The 10946-nt window shown below is 36.9% G+C and overlaps 2 protein-coding genes across 2 annotated transcripts; one reads left to right on the top strand and one right to left on the bottom strand.

Moving 5' to 3' along the window:
• The first annotated feature begins 1616 nt into the window (after nucleotides 1-1616).
• On the top strand, nucleotides 1617-4192 carry LOC107818297 (GDSL esterase/lipase At3g27950-like). Its single transcript, XM_016644283.2, has 5 exons — nucleotides 1617-2018; nucleotides 2101-2292; nucleotides 2396-2577; nucleotides 3195-3465; nucleotides 3796-4192. The coding sequence occupies exons 1-5, from the start codon at nucleotides 1763-1765 to the stop codon at nucleotides 4050-4052; spliced, it is 1158 nt and encodes a 385-aa protein (XP_016499769.2). The 5' UTR covers nucleotides 1617-1762; the 3' UTR covers nucleotides 4053-4192.
• A 494-nt stretch (nucleotides 4193-4686) lies between these two features.
• LOC107818296 (uncharacterized) lies at nucleotides 4687-10707 on the bottom strand. Its single transcript, XM_016644282.2, has 4 exons — nucleotides 8954-10707; nucleotides 8445-8747; nucleotides 8159-8250; nucleotides 4687-5805 (listed from the first exon to the last, which is right to left on the bottom strand). The coding sequence occupies exons 1-4, from the start codon at nucleotides 9932-9934 to the stop codon at nucleotides 4947-4949; spliced, it is 2235 nt and encodes a 744-aa protein (XP_016499768.2). The 5' UTR covers nucleotides 9935-10707; the 3' UTR covers nucleotides 4687-4946.
• Nucleotides 10708-10946: the final 239 nt, after the last annotated feature.

The raw sequence follows: 10946 nt of genomic DNA, 5'->3' as shown, positions 1-10946 counted from the left end.
AGCAATATCAGCCTCCACAGTCTAATCAGTCTAGCATGGAAGATCTAATGAAGGCCTTCATTATCAAGACAAATGAAAGGCTTGATACCCATGGTGCAGCTATAAATGAACTGGGCACATCTTTTCAAAACATGGAAAGACAAGTTGGGCAACTAGCTACCCTCTTGTCTGAGAGGGTTCCAGGAACGATCCCTGCTGATACATAAAGAAATCCAAAAGAGACTATCAATGCAGTGTCTTTGAGGAGTGGGCACTAGTTGGAGGATCTCATAGCAAAGTGAAAGGATGAGCCGGTTGAAAGACAAGTGGAGATTGTGGAGGAACAAAAAATCAACAACATTCAAGAAGGCATAGTAAGGATAGATAAGGAAGAGCCATTAACAAATCCTAACTTGTTTCTTCCTAGCAGGGCTATCTCATATATTTTCTCCATAAAGAATAATTCTCTGAACCAATTAATTGTAAGCAGATAGAGAAATGCCACTTACATTAGTCGAGTATAGATATAAAGGATGAATATGATCCATGACTAGTATGGCTCGAGGTGTAGATTGAGTTCCATTTGCATCAACTTGAACAACAGATGGTGAAGTACCAATCGTAGTTCCCAGATTCTCAGAATTATTGATTGTCATATCTTCGGACGATTGCAATTAATCAACAAAGCTTGTTTCAATATAGATTGTCAGATTCTTAGACTTCTTCAAGATTTGAAGGAAGATTTTTGACAGATTTGAATTGACAAGAACAAGAACTTTTGATTCGCGGAAGTGATTGGATTATACTGCTCTGATACCATATAGAAAGAACAGTATGATTAGAAGCAATTAACAAGAAGAAATGAAGATCACAGATAGAAGAATTCATTAGTTTGAGGAGATGAAGAGAAGGAGAAGAGAGAGTGTGAAGAACAGAGAAGAGAATGAACTAAGAGAAGAATTTTCTTCATTTATTGATCAGTGTCCGTTTCAATTTATGTGAATCTATTTCTTTTTTAGTCTATGCCAAAAATAATAAACTCTTTTTCTATATTTGAAAATAATTTACCTTTTAAAATGATTTATAGCCACACAAAATAAATGTGTTTCATTTTATACAAGTTCAAAAATTATTATTTTTTTCTTAAACTCCGTGCCCAATTAAATATGTTCACATAAATTGAAATAGAGTAACAAGCCAAAAGGGTTCCACTAACATTCTCTATAAACTGTAGTTAATCATCTTTGAGAATCGTTAATTGGACGTTTAATGGGATTCATGGAATTATATATGACAAACGTCTTTCTCCATTTCTGTGTTCTATTTCTATTGTTCTAAATAAATAGTAAGGAGTTATGCATAAGCTTCATTATCGTAATTAATCACCATATTCCACACACAGACAAAAAAACGTTAATTATAAAACGTATCAAATGCACCTACATATAGAATGTTACATTTGTATATAGTTTCAATATTCCTTTTATGCAGAGGACTGCTAATTGGCATGTACTTTTGGAAATTCCATAAAAAATTAAACGTGATACATGTCTGTCAAAAGAAAGAAGAATGAACATTCACTAACATAGTGAAAGATAGAAAGAATTCATATTTAATGATACAAATTAAAGAGTCTAGACATTGTATGTAATTAATTCATTATAATTAAGAAGCCAAGTAGTGTATCAGAAATTAGTCAGCAAGTCTCTAAAAAAGAGAGTTGTGTTCACTATATAAACTTGACGAGAATGGAGTTTCTTCCAAAATCCTTATAAGGCCAAGAATGGAGGACATGATCATGAAATTAGTATTAATATTGTTAAGTGGGATATTATACTTGGGATTGGTTTTTGGAGAAATTAATAAAGAAAAAGAGTGTGGATTTCCATTTCCAGCCATATATAACTTTGGTGATTCGAATTCGGACACAGGTGGAAAATCAGCAGCTTTTCATGAGGTGCAGCCACCCAATGGTGAGACTTTCTTTAACAGACCTTTTGGAAGGGTGTGCGACGGTCGTCTCATCATCGACCTCATAGGTAAGAAATCTTTACACTGTCAGTATATATATAAATATATATAAAGCTTATATTTGTGGTTGGTTTTTTTTTTCCTTTACAGCGGACAGGTTGGATTTGCAGTACTTGAGTGCGTATTTAGATTCAATAGGTGCAGATTTTAGGAATGGTGCTAATTTTGCAACGGTTGGTTCATCCATCTTGCCTGGTGGTTACAGTCCTTTTTACCTTGGTATTCAGATTTCTCAGTTTTTACAATTCAAGAAACGTATTATTTTGCTCAGTGATTTAACAAGTGAGTTCTCCTTTCCCTAATTTTCTTTATTTTTTTTTACATATAAATGTACTCAGAATGACTCTTATAATAAGGTTAATGGCTATTGATCATATTCATGCAGTTACAAACTCGAAGTGGTCTTCGTCAAAAGTGAATATTCCAAAGCCAGATGATTTTTCAAAGGCACTTTACATATTTGACATTGGACAGAATGACCTTTCCTATGGTTTTCAACATACACACGAAGCACAAGTCCGAGCATCTATTCCACAAATCCTAGACAACTTTACTCAAGCCATACATGTAAGGTCTTCTTTTTTTTCTACTGGATTTTTCTTACAATCTCATCAATGCAGCCTCTGAAAGATTGTTAGATCCCTCCTAAATTTGCAGGATGTAAACAAAGTCTTTTCTTTCAAAATCCACTCCTAAAATTACGTCTTTCAGTACTGGACGGTTCTGTTGTTCAATGGATTTAACTTGACCTAATTTTCATGTGGAACATAACTATATGTGGAAAATTAATAAAAAATTTAGTTACAAAGTACTAAATTATAACACGTAATTTCAAAAGTGCAATGGATTTTACAATAGAAGGGGAGTTTTGGCGTAACTAGTAAAGTTGACCAGGAGGTGACGAGTTCGAGTTGTGGAAACATCCTCTCGTAGAAATGTAGTGTAAGACTGCGAACAATAGACCCTTGTGCTCCAGCCCTTCCCCGGACCCTGGGCATAGCAAGAGCTTAGTGCACCGGACTGCCCTTTTTAATGGATTGTATAATAAGAAATTAACGATTTAAACCCATCAAATTTAAATTGTGGATCCATCAATGTTTAGGAGACATACGCTTTTGTTTTTTTGATTGTTGGTTTTTCTTCTTCTTCCTGTTAATACTTATATACATACATAATTTGTACAGCAACTTTACACTGAAGGGGCTCGGAATTTCTGGATCCATAATACTGGACCCATTGGATGTTTGCCTTACAGTCTGATATCTTACCCATTGAAGCCTCGGGGCTTGGATGCCATTGGGTGCGTAGAGAGCCAAAATGAGGTAGCCCGAGAGTTCAACAAGCAGCTCAAGAACAGAATATCACACTTAAGAAAGGAGCTCACTCATTCTGCAATTACTTATGTTGACATTTATTCAGCTAAGTATAAACTAATTAGCACTTCCAAGAAACAAGGTACTATAATATTTTTAACTTTAGTTACTTTATAAATGAGCTGATTGTGTAACCGGTGCACTAAGCTCTCACTATGAGTAGGGTCCGGGGAAGGGCCGGACCACAAGGGTTTATTGTACGCAGTCTTATCCTGCATTTCTGCAAGAGGCTGTTTCCACGGCTCGAACCCGTGACCTCCTGATCACATGGCAGCAACTCTACTAGTTACGCCAAGGCTCCCCTTCAAATGAGCTGATTGTGTAGTAATATCTTTTAGATTGTCAGTGCATAGAACTTAAAGTCGAAAAGGTATCGCTAGTAATTTAAGTAAATATTTTGATGGACAAGCAGGTTTTGGGGATCCAATGAAATTCTGCTGTGGTTGGTACAACAATGGATATGAAGTTGCATGTGGGCAGACAACAGTAGTGAATGGAACAGAGTATGGAAAGGCATGTAGTGATCCCACAAAGTACATTAGTTGGGATGGAATACATTACACAGAAGCTGCCAATGTCTGGTTGGCCAACTCCATTCTCAATGGCTCTTTCTCAGACCCTCCTGTTCCCATTGAACAATCTTGCACTCATTTATCAAATAGAGTTTAACCAGATAGTGGTTTGGTCAGGCCAATAATCCTGCAGTTTCCAAGAATATTACTACCATATATATAGCTGCATATGTTGTATTTGTCTACTACCACTGAGAAGTCATTTAGGAACTTCTCAATCTTATTTTATGTGCATGTATGGTCACCTTAATTTGTGTTTAAGTATGACACTTTTTCTTTGATAAAAGTGTTTTTTTTTTCCTTCAAAAAGTGTGCTATCTGCTACTCCTGTCGTCTTTTATTAGTACTACTACAACAACAATTATTACGCCCCCGTCTCAAGCAAGTTGCAAGTGTTTGTAAGAGGTAATGAAATTAAACAGACTAAACAAGTCAAACACATAATTGCTATACTTGTTTAACCAACCCAAGCACTCCATATGTAGGGAAACTTTGGGATAACAAGTAAAACATAAAACTAATAGATTATACTAAAAGAAACTTGTTAACAAAAGCTGATTTTCAAAATGCCAACAAGTCCACAGCTTTCTATTTCAACTGATTCCATAAGGATGCATAATGTTATAATGAACTATAAGGTTAATTTCAATAATAGGTTTATGTCTGATGGTCACTAATTCAAGGTAAGGAAAAAAGACATCTTCCCTTTTCTCCGGAACACCACATCAGTGTATACTGAAAATGTTAAGGTATTTATAATTTATGAGAAAAAGTTTACAGGTAAAGAAGAAAGGAAATCTTGAACATCATGTAACTCCCCGTCTGCAAAATATATATACTAACTACTCTACCTCGACCAACTTTAGAATCTATATACATCCTAAAACTTCTCAGCTCTTTTAACCACTTGGCGGTTGAAGGGGCTACTGGAGCATGCTTCTCATATGAAAGGTGAGTTGCTAGTATTATGCATTATGCAATCAAAGTAAAGTCATCTTCTTGTTTTGGTTTCTATTGTAGGTGACACTTGTGATCCACCACCAAGAGCTGCAGCAGCAGATTCCACGTGAGTGAGAAGATATTCATAGATCTTTTTTCTTATCCTATCGATGGTCTCAGAATCGATTTCGGGACTTTCATCATCCTTGTTAGATCCAATCTCATCCAACCAGTCATTCACACTCTTCAGCTGGGATAACATGCCGGCTATTTGACCATTATCTGATAAAGCTGAGGCATCCACATCAGCATCCAAGAACCTTTCTACAAATCCTAAGAACCAGTCTTGGGACGCCATTCGTAATATCTCGGCCAAGTCCACGGTCTCTTCAAGACCATCTCCTCTGACCCAATCCGCCGGAGGTGGAGATTTTGGCTTCTGATTAGCTGCTACCCCATCCGTTAAGCGCCGTTGAGAACCTGATGACTGAATCTTAGAACTGACTGTTGGCCGGGGTTTGGCTTGGTTTTTTGCAGGTGCATTTTTGCTTGAGTTGTCAAGGACTAGCATAGGTAGATTTCCAGCCATAGTCTTTGGGCTTGGCGAGGCAGCTGAAGTGGCACTTGGACTTGAAGTTGCTTTTTTGGTATACACCGAGAAGGATGACAGATTGGTAGCCAATGCAGCATTGACCCATAGAGCTGCCTGTTTACGTTTTTGTGACACAACCTTAAGTTCTTCTTCGGATGGGTTTTCTTCATGATCTGATGATGAATCAGCTGACATGGTCTTGGATAAAGACTCGCCAACAAGACGAACATTCTTCAAACTTGCGTGTAGCGCCAAGAATTGCTCAACAGCAGACTGCGGGTTATCTTCCTTTGCTGAGGAGCTCAACTCAGAATATGTGCTGAACAATTAAATAAAGAAATCAGTAGTTGTTTTTGGGTTGCATAATAAAAGGATAAATTCAGTAGACACTGATGAATTAACAAACTATAAAGGTACCACAATTTGAAAGTCTAAATAAACTCTTACAGAACCATGATCCACTATTTGCGTAGAATGGCAGAGTAATCCTTATTAATCCAGTGCGATTTGAATTCACTTGCTAACCGGTCTACATTAGAAGAATAATTAAAATTTTCACCAGAATAATTCCTTCCTCTAACATGTCCCCACACACCCAGCTGAAACCTATCCCTACTATCACTTCGGTTGATAGTAGGGGGCATTCCTTCCATTTTGTTGAAGAGTCACTAACTTAAAAAAGTGTTGAGGTCTGTGATTTTATAGGTGGAAACTGGGGGAGGCCCGACAGCATTTTCTGTCCCTTCCTTTTCCTCTTTCAGTAATTCCGGTTGCGAAAGAAAACCTTCTCAACATGGTTATCGTAAAAATCCAAGATGACTTGGTCAAGAAGCCTAAGGGGAGCACATGAATATTAAATGATGGTGGATTCCTTCTAATTTTGGAAAACAGACATCTTACCCCAATGATAAAAAAGTTCAAGGGCATGCAGATTAAATTATATTTATCCCGTAGTACTTCTTCAAAATCTATTCATGTTAGATTCAGCACCCTGATTGAGCAACTATGTTTCCTAGTAGGAAACAGGAAATGTATAGATAACTCCAGTTATACAGGACCAACAAGTAAAAGGAAAAATGAAGTCACAAAGATCAAACCAGAAACGTTACTTGAAAATTGGCAAGAGATCATTTAGCGCTCTCTTTTCTAATTCAATAAGAAAAGAACGTTGCTATTCATACAAGTTAGTAAACAATTTGGCTTCATCATATGGGACAATAAATCCAGCGAAACAAATTACATAGGGCTGTCACATGAAGGAAGATAACATACTAACTAAAAGAAGCAGTCACCCTTCTGTATGAAAGTTATTGATCAGAAACAAATTCCTTATTTCAACAAGAAATCTATACATATCCAGCCTCCAACCCCCACCCCATTTCACCATTACCGAGGAGCAAAAGGAGATTCGCTTTTGGCAATTGCACCCAAATACAAGGAAATTTGTCTATATGGGATTGAGTGTGCGTTCAAGTGAGATGAAGCGAGGTGAAACTGTAAGCGTGGAGGTGTTAAGAATAATACTACCCCATGAGGTACATATCCAATTTATTTCAACCGACTCTGAATACATATTCAGAGAATAGAATAGTTCATGTTTCCTCCCAGGAAGTCATCCTTAACACTTTCAAAGGAAGCATTAACTGTTCAATATGACCAAACCAGATCTCACAGATGAGCTATTAGTAAAGTGTGCTGTTATCCTCAAAATTTACCACATCCAGAGGCATCATGAGCCAGTCTAGGTTTTGAATTTTGATATCATCTTAAGGCAATAACTTTTATTTATTTTTAAACAAGAATAAGGTGCAGTGAAGGATTAGATAAAGATTGCAGACAGCTCAACCTTCCAGTAATATTAGACAAGAACAAAAAAAGAAATGGGCAGTGGACTAAAGCTGTTAATCTTACCAATTCCTTTTTCTAGTTTACCACCCATAAACACTATTTAGCAACTAAAAACAGCATCACCATAATAAGATGACAAGATTTTAATGCACATTCTCCCGTCCAACTGAACTCCTGGAGCAAATGATGCGGTCAAAATTGCTTGTCCATACCATATGGCAGTGTTAGGCTCAAGATTCTTTCAGTTAATCATTGTATAGTAGTTCCGACAGTATGATGCATGAAATGAGGAATATAGCTGTATTTTTCACCCACTAAGCTCGCCCAAAGAAAAAATGAAAGAGTTTGAAGTGGTACACTCCAAATTTTTGGTAATTGATTACACAGAATGTAGCCATAGAACTGAATCTTTCTCAATTGGCTCCAACTTAACAAGATGTTACTAGATATACAGCCTAAGTGCCTAACTCTTTTGATTAGTTTTTGGTGCACCCACGAGTTCCCTTTTTCTGTAGATGACAGGGTGTCCATTTTTTATCAGGTAAATAAATGGGCGTCTTTGTAGAGAACCCTATTTTCAGGTTGTATACTTGTATATGGGGTTTTCTCCTCACAGCATCAACAAATATTACCTTACAAAAACTATTACTACCATGCCTCAATCCCAAACAAGCTGGAGTAGCCTAACTCAATTGACTGTAACTCGAAGCAAATAAACTGATTTTAGCTCTTAAAATTCACCTTTTACCATCCACGCTCAAATAGAAGGAATAGCTATTAAATTCCTACTTACATACCCAAAAAAGGGGAAAAGGAAGGAATACCTTAAACATCTAAGTAAGCTTTCAGTAGCCGAAGCCACCTGCATAGCCTCAATGGCTGCTATCTGTGCGGCATCTCTGTGCTTCATGACTTCCTATAACATGAGATGATATCTTTCAGAGAAAAAATAAATAGTACAATCCGCTAATGCATATAATCATCCAATAAGAAAAGAGTTTATAAGCAAACACATCGGCCACACATGCCTATTCAAAATAGGAAAGATTAACTAATAAGACCATCAGGTTACTCGAAAAAGTGGGAAAATATCAAATATAAAAATCATACCTTTCCAATCTTTGCCAGAGAAGATGGGAGTGAAGACCAGGCAACATTTCCATCTGCTAAAGTTCTATTACTGACAGCAACTTTGACCAAGTTTTCTCCTAAGCCATTGTTGACTTCTCCAGGTAGCTTTCTTCCCATAGATGTTTTCTGCTTACTTGATTTCTCAGCATCAACAGGCTCTCCATTTGCGGAAATCTTCTTTAAGGAAGTTTGAACCTTATTTTCCTCTTTGGATGATTTTGCGAGTATTCCCCTGTTATCTTCTTTATATGCCGGCTTCTCACTGGTTGATTTTCTTGGAACCTGCACCACTCAAAGCATTTAGATAAAGACTAAAGACAGAGTACCAAAATCTCTGTATTAAAGGCAACAAAGTCAAATAGTTAAATGGATGTGTATTTTAATCAGTTTAAACCAATACCCAAACCATCAGAAACTTTTTATCCTTGCCTCGTGCATCCTTTCTCAGAAGCCTAGAAAATCATAACGAGACAGGGAAAAATACTTACAGAAGTGCTCCTTGTTTCGGACTTCAAATCATGCTTGTTGACCCTCAACCTTGGACTTTCTCTACTCTTCAAATCCATATTCCCTTCCCAGCTCTTCCTCAAGGCCTTAGGCTCCAAGTCGAACCCTTTAACAATATTCTTCAATGAATTCCCACCCAGCACTCTCTTCGGTGTTGGACTCGCCCCACGAACAGAACTTGGCTTCTCCGGTCCAGGTTTAGCTGTTGCTTTCTCCAATCGTTCTAAGCCCTTAACCTTTGCTTGTAGCTTAACCCCATTTGCAAACTTCTCAAAAGAAGTTGGTAATGAATAACAACTTGTAGGAGATGTGGGTATTGATCTTGAGCTAGAAGACTTTAATTTCAATAGAGAATCCTTTTTCTCCACTACATTTAATGCTAACTTCGACAAGTGAGACTTCGACCAAGTCAAACTAGGCTTCTTCTTTTCCACCTTTTCCTCTTTGGTGCCACCATTTGATCTAGAAACTGCAGATTTGTTATTATCTTTCACCCCCACATGATTATTGGCTAACGCTTTCGAGGCTGACTTAGTCTTATCTTGTGATTTTGAACCAGGAGATAAATTAGCATTGTTATTAAGGAAACCTAAAGAATGAGTTGCAACTATATCTTCAGGAGTTCCAACACAAGGATGTCGGCCGGGGATCGGCCGAACCCCTCTAAGGATAGGCACAGGTGAAGCAGCTTCAAGCCTTTCAACATGAATAAACTGACCTAATTGAATCTTATCACTAAGAATAAGATCATCATGTTCATCAGGCAAAGATACATAAGTGGCATGAGAAGAATCTGATACCTTTAAATAGAAACCTTGGTTTGGGAAAAGCTCACCACCTGCTAATGCTGGTACTATGCTAACCACTTGCAAAAGAGATGACCTGTGCTCACCAGCAACTTTCACATCTGTGTTCATATGCTGAAGAAGTTTCAATAACACACCAGGTACCAAAGTAGCCATTTCCCCAAATCTTCAATTAGCATTACCAGCCAAAAAAATCCCAAATTGAAGAACTTCAAGACTTCAACAAAGAAGAGAGACTTTCTCCCCACTTTCAAGATTAAGAAGAAAGATTACAGCTTTACAACTCTCACTCAAAAGGGCTTACACTTAAATCTCAAACCCACATAGGAAATGTTGGTTTACAAGTATAATAGAAAGGAAAATCCCACAAAACCACTCAAACAGATCAAATAAAAACCAAACCTTTGCTATCAATAATAGTTAATAAAATAGAGAGAATAAAGCCAATGTAACCCTATTGAGATTTGCTACCAAATTAGCTTTTCTTAAACCAACAAAAGATTCCAACTTCCAGTGAATCAAGCAGAGGAAAATCAAGAAATTGGTGCCATCAATGGTCAAGAGAAAGAGAAAGAGAGAATAACCAAGAGGAATCAAGAAGAGGAAGGACTGAAACTGAAAGGGGGTTTGGCATTTAACCATTTATAAGCAAAATGTATGTAAATTATGTAAAAAGAATAAAACAAGTGATAAAATAGTACTACTCCATTAATTTATTTGAAAACCCCCAAATAGGAAAAAGCATAAATAGTACTCCTATTGTATTGAAAGAGTGCAGATGAGGAAAAGGGTGAAGGGTTACATTGATTGCTCAGTACAAAGTGTCAATGGGTAAAAAGGCAACTTTTTGAAGGGCATTTTTATGATTAGTTGTTAAGTGGGAAAGAGAAGTATGCAGGCACCCGAGTGTATAGTGTCAATGAAATGAGTAGAGAAACATGATAAATAAGGTTACTTTTTCTTATTAGTTTATATTTTGGAGAAAATAATTAATCAAGGTACAACCAATAATAATATATGCTTCGGTCTCAAATAAATTGGATCTACTTGGTGACATCATCATTATAATAAAAATAAAAAAAGGAGGAAAGATAAGGAGAGAGAAGGGGAAAACTTGAGAAGTGTCCAAAATGAAAGTGACTTCTGAACTGGGAGGTCCTTAAAATTG

This window comes from Nicotiana tabacum, chromosome 22, assembly GCF_000715075.1.
Source record: "Nicotiana tabacum cultivar K326 chromosome 22, ASM71507v2, whole genome shotgun sequence".
Classification (NCBI taxonomy): domain Eukaryota; kingdom Viridiplantae; phylum Streptophyta; class Magnoliopsida; order Solanales; family Solanaceae; genus Nicotiana; species Nicotiana tabacum.
Note: the sequence above shows the minus strand (reverse complement) of the source record. Positions and strands in the feature narration are given on the sequence as shown.

Coding starts and splice junctions, on each gene's coding strand:
- LOC107818297 (XM_016644283.2), top strand. CDS start 1,763: ATGGAGGACATGATCATGAAATTAGTATTAATATTGTTAAGTGGGATA. Junction 2,293..2,395: donor TTTGCTCAGTGATTTAACAA/GTGAGTTCTCCT, acceptor ATATTCATGCAG/TTACAAACTCGAAGTGGTCT. Junction 2,578..3,194: donor ACTTTACTCAAGCCATACAT/GTAAGGTCTTCT, acceptor TAATTTGTACAG/CAACTTTACACTGAAGGGGC.
- LOC107818296 (XM_016644282.2), bottom strand. CDS start 9,934: ATGGCTACTTTGGTACCTGGTGTGTTATTGAAACTTCTTCAGCATATG. Junction 8,251..8,444: donor CTCTGGCAAAGATTGGAAAG/GTATGATTTTTA, acceptor CTCATGTTATAG/GAAGTCATGAAGCACAGAGA. Junction 5,806..8,158: donor AGCTTACTTAGATGTTTAAG/GTATTCCTTCCT, acceptor TTAATTGTTCAG/CACATATTCTGAGTTGAGCT.